The 14,513-nt window shown below is 34.1% G+C and overlaps 1 protein-coding gene across 1 annotated transcript; it reads left to right on the forward strand.

Annotated features, from left to right (window-relative positions):
• Nucleotides 1-1,863: 1,863 nt before the first annotated feature.
• LOC135081115 (CAPA peptides) lies at nucleotides 1,864-11,828 on the forward strand. Its single transcript, XM_063975859.1, has 5 exons — nucleotides 1,864-1,876; nucleotides 6,643-6,714; nucleotides 9,786-9,896; nucleotides 10,597-10,770; nucleotides 11,096-11,828. The coding sequence occupies exons 2-5, from the start codon at nucleotides 6,648-6,650 to the stop codon at nucleotides 11,188-11,190; spliced, it is 447 nt and encodes a 148-aa protein (XP_063831929.1). The 5' UTR covers nucleotides 1,864-1,876; nucleotides 6,643-6,647; the 3' UTR covers nucleotides 11,191-11,828.
• The last annotated feature ends 2,685 nt before the right edge of the window (nucleotides 11,829-14,513 follow it).

Raw genomic sequence — 14,513 nt, forward strand, 5'->3', positions numbered from 1 at the left:
ACAGAAATGTAACATCTGTAATCACAGCACATGTTACCATGAAAATGACGACACAGAATTCAAAGTAAGTATTAAAAGATCCACGCAAGATTAAAAGTTTAGAAAATCATAATAATAATTAATGGCCGGCAAAAACTTTTTAAAAACTAGCTTTTACGTCGTAACCAGGGCCGGACCGTGAGTTTAGGGGGCCCTGGCTAATACTACTTAGGGGCACACCTACTAATATTACTCTTTAGCATTATCGTCTATCTTTGACTTGACATAGCTGGGGGCCCCTTGAATCCACGGGGCCCTGGGCTGAAGCCTAAAAAGCCATATGGTACCTAGATCCGGCCCTGATCGTCACTTTTATGAGAAGGACGTCACAGTGTTTTCATTTGTAGCACTGAAAAAACTAATCTTATTTTAGTTACCTACTAACTTGGTTAGAGTTTCCTACTTAGTAATTATATTGTTGTAAGTAGTCTAAGGATGTTTGGACTAAATAAAAATATTTTTCTTTCTTTCTTTCTTTCTAACTATTTCTTTTCATAGCAACAAATAGACCAATGGTGTCGTGACGAATTCAAGGGACACTAGTTCGATGCCCGACGGTCGTTGTTCTACGTATTATAGTGAAGGTCCACTCCTAACACAAGCATACTTACCTATTATTTTGCTTTTGAGAAGAATATTAGCATAAAACGTCACTCCGGTACTTTAGCCTAGGCGCAGACCACCGACTTTTAGTTGGCCGATAGTTGGACCCGATTCTAATTTGTATGAAGAATTGGCCGATACCAAATCGGTGTAATGTGCGCACTTTCATATATCTCCATACTGATCAACAGCCCGACCCAACTGTCGGTCAACTAAAAATCGGTGGTCTGCGCCTAGGCTTAGTGCTTATTATAAAAACACTAATCAATTTTTTAAAGGATAGTGCTCACTGCACGTGTGCCTGTCATCGTCGTTTGACATTTGCTTGTCCAAAATGTAGGCTGCGAGCACACCGGGGTGTAAATGAATTATCCTGGCCGGACGTGATTTCGCTACCACACCGCTCGTTGGTTCCCAAACTGTATTATATGGTCCCCTTTTTCTTTACACGCACGCACGGGTACAATATTTTTGAACGATAATGTTTAATGTACTTAAAATTGTAAAATCAATGGTATCGAAGCCAAAATACTTTCAGTACTTAGTAGCGTCTATTACTTAGTAGTTTGGTGAAGATCGCGGGAAGTATGAGTTTACGTCAAAAGCATTTGATGTCGACCACGTAAAAAAGTGACATTAAATATATGACGGATTTGTAAGGCGCCCCTAGCGGAAACGTTCAAGAACTAAAACTTTCATACATTTTTTTAACGCGCTCTCTAGTGAGCACGTTTGATGTAAACTCACATTCAGCCCTCAGGTGGCGCTCCACCGGTCGTTATGAAAATCTTTGGGAGAGGCCTTTGTCCAACCTCGGACATCATTTGGCTGAAGCGAGAGAAAGAGCGTCTATTATTGAAAGTCGAAGAATAAAAGAAAGAAAAGAACAAACGTGATTTTACAAGGCAGCTTTAAATAAGTACTCCTGACAACGTTTTTTCTTATGTTCAAAGAATGAGAATACTTAAGAAAATTGGACTTAATTTGTAGTTTTCGAAGTATGAAATAACTGATACAGCAAGAAGCACTGCAATATTGTTGCCACTTGTTATTTTAAAACTAACTTTTAGATCTTCACTAAATTATGTATGCTCTGTTATATTAAAATGAGTTCGAATTTTATTATCGCCCCCATAAAAGTTTGAGCGCCGCCGTAGCGCGGGCGTCCCGTCCTATATAAACTCGGCTGCCGGCGACGCACCGCATTCAGGAGCGCAACAGGTGGCGAGAGAAGGTGAGTGTGAATACAGCCTTATACTTTTTGAATTTTTTAAACTTGAAAAAAAAAAAAACGAAAGAAGAATGCGAAAAATAAAAGGCGCAGTGTTAAAAATATATTTTAATATTTAATTGGTAAAAAGTTATTGGGAAGTTAATGTTTTTATAATTTTTAAAGAAAAACTCAAATGTTATTGATTCAAAAAAGTATTTTATTTTAATTTAATAAAAAATATGACATCGGTTAAACTTAAATTGTAATAACTAAAATATAGTGCACAATTTTAAAAAGCAGTTTTAAAATATTCATATTGTGTAGGTTATATAGCTTTTTGTTTAAAACTTTTGTTAAAACCGAATACTTACGCGAATCCATAAAAAATTGCAACATACGTATCGTTTTGCGTTGTTAACTTTTATCAAAATATTCTACGTTTATAACTATAATTAAACGATTTTAATAAAGTAACCCATCAAATTATGTTAAAATAACTTCTAAAAACGGGTTTTTAAATATCCCACTTTTGAGGCACTTAATTAATTATGCCTTCAAACAAAGGATCTTGGAAATTAACCCCTCAACCACTTCTTAATGATCCCACGAAGGAGATAATAAATTGGCAGTACATTTACTAAAACGTCGTGCATTAGGTTAATTTAATTTAATTATGAGTCGAATAAAACAGAATGTTTTATAATGGGAGTCATAATTTTAATTGTTGGCATTGCCGAAAGCCTTATACATTATTCAGGGCAATTATTTTTGTTTCGCATCTAACTTGGGCTGAAGAAGACATGGTTACTTTAAAAAGAATCTTGTTTGATAACATTTCTGAGTTGGATTGTAAATATTGGTTTATGAAGTATACTTTTTAACATACGGCCGTGATACCTGTAACATCTTTCGTTCTTTTATTACTGTAATAAAACACCTTACATGTAACAAGGAGGTATAAAAGAAAGAAAAAGCCTAAAATTTGTACTTATTTAGTACTTTAAAACATTTTAGAAACCAACAAAGTAGCTTGGATTTTATGTTGTGAATTACAGGACGAGTATTGTTTTTTGTTCGTGCGTGATACTGTCAAAACTACCTATAGCTTTTACAAATCCAGGTTGCAAAAACATTTTTTTCAGGGCCATGTAATCTTATTGGTTAATGTCAGGTGTAACTTATTAAGTTTTTAAACTTGTTTTGTCTTGCCACTTGTTATGTGGTCGCATGAGACTGCGGTAACAATTAATTTCTATTGTGTCTTGTTTCGGTGGTATTTGAAGGACTAAAAACTTAACCAGGGTAAAGTAAACGTGCCACAGTGAAGTCGTAAAACCAAGTTGTATGTAGATATGCTAGTTCTCTCGCGTATATCGAACTCGATATTTCACGCGAAAAACTTTATTCTTCAAAATAGCTAATGCCTTACATTCTTTTATAACATTATAAAAGTTAATTTTACATTCATATTTTAAAGTTATCCTTTCTACAGGAAAAAGCACGCAAGCATTCAGTAAATAGGATAAAAGGTGTTAACATCACGAAGAAAGTAAAAAGCTCCGCCAAGAGCACCCGAGATCGTAAAAAATCCGTGAACTAACACGGCTCACGGCGATTCCCGCAGAAGTTCGCATAATGTTACGGGATACCGTGTGATATTGTAGACAAGAGCATTTTCCTCATCTTAACATGTTGCTTACTTGTTATCCTCCTATCATAAATGCACTCTTTTTTTAAGGCTCAAAAGGAAAAAAAATGGACCTTTACAGGGTGTTAGGTAAATGGGTATATGAGCCGGCACTAGCCCATGTTAACATGGTCATATAAATGGTATAGTGAAGTCAGAAATTTGATATCATCATTTTATTTTTTTTAATTTTCATACAAAATAAATTTTATAAAATCAGATTTGTATGAAATTAAAATAATTAAAATGAAGATATCAATTTTCTGACTTCACCATACCATTTATATGCCCATGTTAACATGGGCTAGTATCGGCTCATATACCCATTTACCTAACACCCTGTATAGAACTGCTTCTTTGTCAGATTTTTTAAAAATCATACTGCCTTTTAAGACCCTTTTTAGAGTTACGTAGTCTTGACAAGGAACCCTTATTCTTTAATGCATAAACGTGAACTTAATACCTGCTGTCAAAAAAGCTTCTGCTTTAATGGAATAAAAAATCCATATTTAGTCATTCAGCACTATATTAAATACTTGTACTTTCCTATTGATTAATTATCATAAAAGCCAAGAAGCACAAACTCAAAGGTCTTGAAAATTGTTTTTGTTCTCCATAACTTTCAATAAAAAATATTTTTGTCACAAAGGTTTTTTTTCCATGTATAATTTTATCAAGACTATTTTAGCGTTTTAGTCGTAAAAACGTTACAAACAGATGGATAGAGCTAACATTCACTTATCTTTAGTTAGGTAACTAACTTCTTTCTGTTAGTCTCCTGGCACAAGCAATTATAAGCCTAAAAGGAAGCTTCGTTTACATAATGTTCTAGTTTTCTATACTTATAATAAATCTGTAGAGAGGTCAATTCGGTACATGAAATATATTTTCAAAATAACTATCAGGGGGTGATTACTGATCGATACTGATGCCAAAAATGCAATCAGTAAAATTTTTGTCTGTCTGTCCGTCTGTATGTTCCTTATAGAAACAAAAACTAGTCGACGGATTTTAACGTTTTAACTTGGTACAAATTATTCTTCATACTCCTGGGCAGGTTATAGTATACTTAGGAATTCCCACGGGAAAATTTGGCATGTAGGTACCTTAGTAAACTTAAAGCTTAGTTACAACAAGGAATTCCCGAAATTCCCACGGGAACGGGAATTCGCGGGAAAATCCTTTTGTATGAAAAATCTAAACCGCTTAAATTAGACGCTTGAAATTTGACATGTAGGACTAGGTACCTTAATAAACTTAAAGCTTAGTTACAACAAGGAATTCCCGAAATTCCCACGGCAACGGGAATAAGCGGGAAAATCATTTTGTATGAAAAATCTAAACCGCTTAAGTTAGACGCTTGAAATTTGGCATACAGGTACCTCAGTAAACTTAAAGCTTAGCTACAACAGGATATTGCAAAATTCCCACGGGAACGGGAGTTAGCGGGAAAAAACATTTGTATGAAAAAATCTAAACCGCGTAAGATAGATGAAGGGGGTAAAACGGGATCCACGCGTACGAAGTCGCGGGCGGCCGCTAGTATAAAATATAAAGCTTGTTTTATAAAGAATTTTGTATTTTTTTAAGTCTATCTTTTAGGTCACATTTCCGCCCAAAATCCCAAATCGCCCAATCGAGACTTTAGCAATCTTCAAGACCTGGACAGCTCAAATCCCTCTTCTGAAGTATGTAATTATTCTATTATGAATATTTGAGTACCGTTAGTTAGTTTAAGCCTAAATACGGTACTCGATCTTATTAGAAACGTTTGATTAATTATGTAATCATCTGCCTACGAACGAATATGATACGCAATGCTAATACTATAAGAAATATAATACAAATATTTTTAAAAAATGTAGAAAACTAAATCTCTTCATCATGAAACTGGGTAGAATGTATGATCCCTTTTGAACTGGAAACACGATATTTTTAATTTGTAGGCTCAGTTTTACAAAGAGGCAAATAGTTTTACTAAGTGGGTTCAACGAGCTCCAATGACAAGATATTTAGGAAAATATGTGTTTAGTTAACTGAAATAGAGCTAATTTGTTTAACCAAAAAAATGTTTTGATTCAAATACAACCTAAAAGCAAGGAAAACTAAAATAATTTGAGTCACGTAGCACGTCCCTAGTCCGTACATGAAAATGCAATAAGTGGGGTGTATTAGGTATTTTGTGGTAGGATTACTACTGCTAATAGTATACAATAAATCACATATTTAGAGTAGGTACTAATTAACATTTTGGAATATTCTTAGACTTGGAAATTAACTTCCTTCTGCAAGACTTGGTCCTATTTCTGGCACTTCTCAATATTTAAAATATCTGCTAGTTTTTCTGCCTCATAATATTCCAACTTTTTGTTTTTATAATGGAATTTTCCGTACAGCAGCTAAGGGATAAGAATGTCAGTTATTGCAATGGCAGCTCGCTGCTTAGGGATGATTTTAATTTATAAATAGGTGTGACATTTTTACCGAAGAGGGTTGGCGATGCACTGTCTGATTGAAATCTTACCTATTAACTTCTTGCCAACTTATTTTAAACTTTCTGCAGAAGAAGTATAGTTTAAAACGAAAGATGTTTTTTTCCGGATCTGGCTGAGTTTTTCAAGTACCCAACTAGCACATCCTACCTAATTATTCTGTCTGTCTGTTAAGCTTTCACACCTAAACCACTAAACCGATTTTGATTAAAGGTATAGAGATAGTTTGAGTCCCGGGAAAAGACAGAATCATTTTTATCCCAGTTTTTGAAACAGGTACGCGTGCGATAAAGTTTTTCCGTGGCAGACAAAATTTCACGCGGGCGAAGCAGCGGGAAAAATCTTTAGGCTGAGTTGCATCATCTTATTTTAATTTTAGCCACGACTTTAACCAAATCAGGTGTTTTTGGTATGGAGCATGACAGATTTTTGACGTTTGTTTAAGTTAAAATATGATGGTGCAACCCAGCCTTAGACTATAATATTATCACGCTCTTCCTAAAGTCTCTCTTTTCAATAAATTCGAAGATTAGGCACAATAAAATTTACGTTTTGGGTCATTACTTGTTCTAAAATAAAGAATGCTAATGAAATGTCTTTGTCCACAGACACCATGCAGCCATCATTCAGAATCGTGGTCTCCCTGGTCCTGCTATACTCAGCTATGGCGACTGCCTACCGTAAGTACTATTTCTCCACTTCCTGATAAAGTCCCTGATGGTCTATCAGGAACTTACTTGTCAGAGGAACTGCAACTTTCGGAATTCCACGTCTAATGGCGGATTTAACTTTTAAGATGGTTTTTAACTGTTAAAAACAGGAAATATTCGAAAAACTAATTTCAGTGACTGGGTTAATCAGTTGGTAATTTTATCAGTCTTGAAAATGAAATGAAGTTATTTATAAACTTTTTTCTTGGCATTTTAACAAAATCCAATTTTTTCAGAAGCCTACTATAAAATTCCTTTTTAAACTTAAGTAATCGTATAGAGAAAATTATTCTGACAAAAAGAATTACATAGCGCTTATACTGTACTAACTTGGTTTGGTTCTCCCAACATTTCCATTTAAACTTTTTTGTACCTACGTAAGCTGATTACTGCATTTCGCAAATGTGCCGAAAGATTAAAGAATTATTCATATTCAACACAAACAAATGACTCAAAAAGCGGTTTAAGAGATTATTGTAAGAGCATGCCGACGTGTGTTATACTTACATGGAAAATGAACTGTGTAACAATTTACGAGGTGAATTGTATTTCAAAGTTAAGTTATCAAGTTTGAATGGTTAGTCAAATTTTTAAAACCTAAAGAGATGTAACTAATAAAATAAACTAGTTCCAACTTGAAGCGTAAGTTTTATTCAGTTAAATTTTAATATTTAGACTAATCATAAGACAGAATTTAAGATATTTTTTTAATACGGTCCTTAGAGCCTTTTAATTATGTTGTTCATATGTTACATAATATGTTAAATATCATTTTTGAAACGTCCAATACTTCACTTCAGTTAAAATCGAACGCCGTTTCAGTACCCATTAAAAAGTAACTTATTAATCAGATATTAATTAACAAGGTTAGTTACTTATTACAGATCAAAGAGGGACTAATAACATCTTTATTAATTACAGCCAAACTATTCCAATACAAAGTTGTATGTCACGTAATTGACCGCATATAGTTAAGTGTTTCAATGATAAAACTTTGTATAGTAAATCAATCAAATCTTCGAAGTACCCATAGCTTAAATTTCCTCAGAATTGCTTGTCACTTGATGTTATTGTCCTTTATTAAACTAGGCTATGACAGTGACTATGTCTATTATTAATAGAACATGGTTTAATTGAAATATCATGTCTTAAGAGGGATTCGAAGACGCAAGTGCGTTGCCGGGGACTGCTCTAACTTCTAACTAAAATTGAACTGTAGAGTAGTGTAGAGCTCACCTACCCTACCCTGTCGAACTTTTTGAATGATTTTTGCCTCAGTCAGTGTTGTACCAGTTGTACCATCAATGTAAGGTCAAACCAAGAAGACCTTGGAAATATTAAATTGAAACTGCAAATAAACATGTTTTAAGATTCTTTTACTTTTCAGAACTTTTCTTTTCACTTAAAAGGTCAAACTTTTCAAATGCTAGCAAAAGCAAAGTTGTAACTCAAGATAAACTTACAAGAAAAACTAATTTAAAATGGTAATATTATTCCCATAATATATTAAACAATATGTTTTACACAGAACTAAAGTAGCAAGATTCTTAAATATTAAACTCTATGCAGTCTCGCTCAGTCCCTCGGCGACTAACGTCTGCTTTAATGAAATCTTAAGTTTTACTTAATTCAGTATATTACAAATTCCAACAACACTTGATTACCTTTGACGCTTCTACGATGGTTAACAGACCATTTGGACTTAAAACTTGTCTTGATAACTTGATATTGTCTTGTGAACTTCCAGTTTCGATGCGCAATTTATTAGAAAATAGCTTTTTTCACGACTGTCTTTGATAACGCCTACACAAGGTCTATGTAACCTTTTTTCAGTGACATATGCATGGACATAAAAATAAAATTTCATTAGATAACTAGGTATAACTAAGACTTTTTTTTAATGTTACGTTTGAATTAATTTGGATTCAGTAGAAAAACAATTTGAAGGAGTGCTGACTGTTTAAAAATTATGTTCATATTGTAGGATCACCTATGTAAGTAAATGAGTAAGATTAATAAGATCCTACTAAATAATAGGTATCGCATCAACATTCTTGGTAACTCGTCTTTTGTTTTCTTCATTGTTTCTTTTCAGATGTTTTACTTCATTTCAAATAATTAATTTACATTGTCATCTCTCATAGCTACAAACTTTTTACTCTTTTTATACCAAACTCTCTAAAAGTATGATTTAATTCACAAATGTTTCCACTATTCAAATCCTCTGAGCAAGGGGCTGATTGTAATCGATGGGGCGCCGTATTTATAGGGCGCATCAGTCAGTCAATTTGCGAGGCGCTATGAATACGGGGCGCACTTGCTTTGTATCGATTTGACTTTTCATTCATAAATAAACACTTGTGAGGCAAAGTTTGACTTTGTGTATTGGCTTTGTGTATGATATGATGATTAATTTAAAGGACTAAATTTAGTAAGATTTTCTTCAAATCTAATGTTATCAACGTTGACAATATTTGCTACTTTGCAGCTAAAAGTAAGGGAAAGTACATTAGTCTGATAGTATTAGTAGGTATACCTACGTTGCTTTGAGCGTCAATTTTAAGAATCAAAAGTACTTCACAAATTTTAATGTCAGTGTTGTTAACATAATTGTATAAAATAAAAAGTAAGAACTTATCCGAATTTTGCATCAACATTTTAAATTCAAATTTTCAAAGAGATGCTTAACATTAACATTTTTTGTTCTCTCCAATTTTAATATTGCCCTTTATAAATTCGCTTTTTATCGTGTAGGATTAAGTAAGATTGAGGTCACAATCTCAGTTTCTGACATATTGAGTCGCCACCTACGCAAAATCTAAGTGGGAATAGACTCAAAGACTACCCGTCTAGCCAGCGCGGGCAGTATAAGCCAAAATCCTCTATTTGCTCAAATTGTAGAAGGTAAATTGGAGAAGGTCGTCCTCGTGTTGTTAGCTGATGATGATGTTGATGATGAAGAAGAAGAATCTGAAGAAATAATGAAACTGGCTGCTAATGTCATTGTATTTTTCTTCCAAACCAAACGTCTTTGTCCACAGATAGCAGCGCGAAGCTTCGCCGGGACGGAGTTCTGAACCTGTACCCCTTCCCGAGGGTCGGGCGTGCGTCCAGGCACACCTGGCAGGTGCCCATCAACGACCTGTACTTAGGTAAGTACCCTCGTTACTTAGCCAAAGCAGAGTAGCATAGAGATCCTTGGAGGAGGCCTAAATCGAAGGAAACTTAAACTAAAGATGATAAATCAGGGTGTAGTTAAATCGCAACCTGTGTTATGTAAAATATTTTTCAGCAATGGATGCTATAATATCCTTTTTTAAGAGGAGATCCACCACTTTATTTAACCATGGTTTTTCATTGGGATTTTAGTAGACGAGAAAAAAAAATGTGTCAGGATTTAAGTTGTATTTTACAGATATAAAATTGTCCAAGAAAGAAAGATAACAATATAAAACACAGACAATTTTCAGGAAATATTTTATCATTTTATTTAAGAAATTATCTCAATTACCTCAATACATGATGTAATTGCTCATTTATCAATAGGTAGGTATGCTTCAGGGCAGAACATCGAGGAAGTAATTAAGTGCATGTTATCTGACTCTACAAATGGGCCAATAATGTTACATTTATTGTGTGGGAGAGAAGACTTTTATGACAAAGACAGATTTAGAATCGATTCTTGGGGTACCTACTTGTAGCTTAAGTTAATTCGTTCTCGCGATCTGTGTTTTATGCTGTGGAAAGGAAAAAATCAGATCATTATCGTACTTTTTCATCCTTATTAATAGCCACTTTAGTGATCACTGTTCTTCTTAGGACATGGTATTAAAAACTTTATGACCTGTGCAGATTACGAGCCAGTAGAAAAGAGGCAGCTCTACGCATTCCCTCGTGTCGGGCGCGACATGCCTTCCCTGCGGGACCCCTACGCGGAACACATCCAAGCACCCGTGAAGAGAACTGACAACCCTGGCATGTGGTTCGGGCCACGGCTCGGCAGGTCCTTCAAGAGTGACGAAGACGGTCAGTATCCCATTCCCAAGCAAAATGATGGCATTCTACCTAAGATCTTCAGACGGACCATATATCTACTTGTGGCACTATGTGGTTCGAATCACGCCTCGGAAGTTTCTTCATGTGATGAGATAATTCCCCCACCCCCTAGCTGACAACCTTGAAACGTGGTGGTCATGCCCACTCGATAATTATTTTATTTTTATTTTAACTGCGTGGTAAGTTCATATTACCCACCCACTTCCTGTCCATCTCGTCAGCTAACAAGGCCTTAATGCCATTAAGTTAATGGCTGTATTTCTGTCCATATTTTTGACGTTAACATTTCTGACAGATATCGCGGTTCAGAGCGAGAGCGTTGCACGCAGCGACCCGGAGCGAATGGAGCCTTTACACGAAGACAGAGAAAAGAGGCAAGTCGAAAACTAGAGAAATTCCCGCCAAATATCAACTGGAGCGCAACCACGTCAGTAGTGCCATCAACAGAAAATAAAAACAAAATTAGGTTGGCGTTTCCCAAACTGTATTTTTTCAGCAGTTGAGGGCTAAGGAATATTTTTTACAGCTTGATGTTTATGTAGGCGTAGGTTTATGTATGCTTTTGAAACTTTGCATAAAATTCTAAACCTGATTTTAAATATGTATAAATGGCCTTTTGAAGATGAAAAGTAAAATAGTACAGCGAAAAATTAGAATAAAAGAATAAACTGAAAAGTATAGGTACCTACTTACATTGAGATTGTTTCATTTTAATTCCAAATTACGTTCCAAGAATAGATTTGACCGGTCGGTATACGTACCTTTTGTGACTGATCATTGTAATTTGGGAAACGTTGACTTATGAACAAAAAGTATGTAAATGAATAGAAATGAGTTTTAATATTCTAAATAACATAATATTATACCAAAATAAACATACCTAGTTACATATAGATGTATTTAATGCCCATACAGTTACGCCTGCCTCATTTGTCATGTAATATTAAGAAAGTTGGTCAATTTCTCAGATTGTACCTATAATAATAAAAATTAGGATTTTTGTCTTTATAAACGTTTATTGTTTTTGTAAAATGGAACTCAGTCGTTGAAGTTTAATTAATTATTATTTATTAAACTTTACATATAGCTTTTAAGATGTAAAATAAGATAAACTGTTAAACAATTTAAGTCAGAAACATTTCGAGGCTGGGTGGGTTTTGCAATAATTAAAAATTAATTTTTAAAATTGCTAAAATCTGCGAAGTGTTTCTGCCTTATCTAAATCTTAACGCTAACATGTTTAGTTAAAATCTATTATTTAGTTCGTAATGTATCAGTTTATGAAAATAAAATGTATAATTAATTTACTTCCTTTAATTGAAATTTCATCTACTTATCGCTCTATCTACTTTGTAATTACTAGCACACATTGTAGAATGAATAGTCTATAATTAATTAACCCTAGTCTAGAGTTAATGAATTATTCTATAACTTTAGAATTTAGAGTTATAGAATCTATATTTTCTAAGAAAATTAACTTAGTATAAATCTTTGATTCTATTGTTCGAAAGAAACCCTTTTGTGAATAGTAAAATTTATTAACAAATCAAACATCAACGTCTCATATACGGAATTCTCTATTAAGTAAATTGCTTTAATAACAGAGATAATCATGTTCACGAGAAAATGAAATCTTGAATTTCAAATTAACTTACTTTTACAGAGTAGCTGAAAATCGTAGTTACGGTTTTCAGAGATTCTAACAATCTAGGAAACTTATTTTTTCACATACAAAACTATCGATTTCCATATTAATTCAATTAATTCATTGATTTAACTCACGAGTATTTGTGTCTGGTTCTAAATATTCATAAAGTGACAGTCATAACACAGATACAAAACAAAAACGAATCACCTGATACAATTTTATAATTATTGTTTTGTTAATTTAACAGATGACGATTGATTTGATTTTTTCATAGATGATGTTTTTGAAAATCGAATTCAAAAACTTTTCTCAATTGTTTTACTTAGCTTGAAGTTTTTCTTTCTGTTTTTACCAGAACGAAGTTGATAGCTCTATGGAATTTGAAATGAACCTTTTTGCTAATTTATTATGTTCTCGCCAAATACTGACTAAATGAAATAACAATGAATAAAAATGCTTTGGTTTCAGTGTAAAGTGTATTTAATCAAGTTTTATTATTAAAAATGGTACGAGATGACAGGATTATCCTGCCGGAGGCTCTCGCGAGCAAATTAAAAATAAATGTGGACTTTCATTGTACAAGTACGAGTAGAGTATTGAGCGGACTTCATGTCAGTCAAAGATATAATATTTATTCTTATTCTACTTATAATTAGAATTCCTCCTACATTTTAAGATTAACTTCGTTGCGGGTGTCAGCTATCACTTAGAAATACTCAACCTCATTGGTGACACCTCCGTGGTTTTAGGATTTTTCTATAGAGATGGGTTCGATTCCCAGAAAAAAGTAAAAATAAGTGTGAAAGGCTAATTTATTGTTTTCAATTGGTTTGGCATATATCTGGTTTGAATGAATTTGAATGATTTAATAGTAGCTTTGAAATCACTTTAAATGTCAGTCAGCTAGGTTGCGGAAATATGACATCACTTCTTATCTTGTCATACAAAATCTATGTTAGAATCGCGTTTAAACAGTCCATAAAAGTATGTTAATTTGTTAATAGACTGGTAGTTACAACTACCCTATTGTATAAATCTTTGGCAATAGGTACCCAGGAGACGAAACTGCAAAACTTTGAGAAGGTGTGTCTTCAGTGTAAGCTGGCTTTCCTTGTCGTGGTCACGTCGAGGCGTCTGTGTTGATGCTAAAGGCGAATGTGTACGTAAAGTAAGATGGTAGCAGGCAAGTATTGACTGAGCTTTGATATTTGCATTTTAGCTTTGGTGATTCGAAATATAAAAATAAAATATAGTATCAAGTAGTCATAATATTGAAAGCAATAAAGTCAAAAAATTTTCAATTTAAGAAATATATTGTTTGGATATTTCCAGAAAAGCACCTGCTTTTCATCAAATCTTACAACATGACTAAACTTTTAACTACTGATTAATTAAAATTCTTAATTCAAGAGTCGTTGTCCGCCCGTTCACCGCCGATACTGGCGACCCACCCTATTATTGTCTAAATAAGTAATGAGCAAACACTGATTCGTGTGCGCGGGCCCCCGGCAGGGCTTTCCACCAGGTGGGCCGAAGCCCTGTGTTGTCTCTGGTTTTTGTGACGTCACGGATGCCCTAGTTTAAACGGGGATTATTGTAACGCGTATTGGTTTGCAAATAAAATAATAGTTGCGGAAATCGGACATGGTGTTTGTGGACAGACCGTAGTAATCCGCGGCGGAGCTTTGTAAAGAGGAATCTAAAACGAGAAACATCCTTTATAGTCCAGTCAAATTAGACATGAACCCTGCAATAATTCGCATACAGCTGAAAATTGGTACGAATGTTCGGAGCAATATTATGAATTAACTGTGAAAAGTCCCCATCGATCCGACATGTGCTAAAAAAAAATATCTACGTCAAAGTTAAAAAATACGGGTTTTTGAGATTTCAGTCAAACGGTAAGTTTTATCACAAAAATATGTACGACAAGGTTTAAGACCATACAATTATCTATCAAAATTGTATATACACTTTCTCCTAAGAGTCAGCGTTTCTGAGATTCGATGATCCGAAGAGTCAAAAAAGTGTTTTCTTCATAACGGTCTTACACATAAATCCAATG

This window comes from Ostrinia nubilalis, chromosome 19 (assembly GCF_963855985.1).
Source record: "Ostrinia nubilalis chromosome 19, ilOstNubi1.1, whole genome shotgun sequence".
NCBI lineage: Eukaryota > Metazoa > Arthropoda > Insecta > Lepidoptera > Crambidae > Ostrinia > Ostrinia nubilalis.

Bases quoted from the DNA above. Each gene is read 5' to 3' on its own strand.
- LOC135081115 (XM_063975859.1), top strand. From the start codon at position 6,648: ATGCAGCCATCATTCAGAATCGTGGTCTCCCTGGTCCTGCTATACTCA. The intron at 6,715-9,785 runs GTAAGTACTATT...CTTTGTCCACAG, and splicing joins AGCTATGGCGACTGCCTACC to ATAGCAGCGCGAAGCTTCGC. The intron at 9,897-10,596 runs GTAAGTACCCTC...TGACCTGTGCAG, and splicing joins CATCAACGACCTGTACTTAG to ATTACGAGCCAGTAGAAAAG.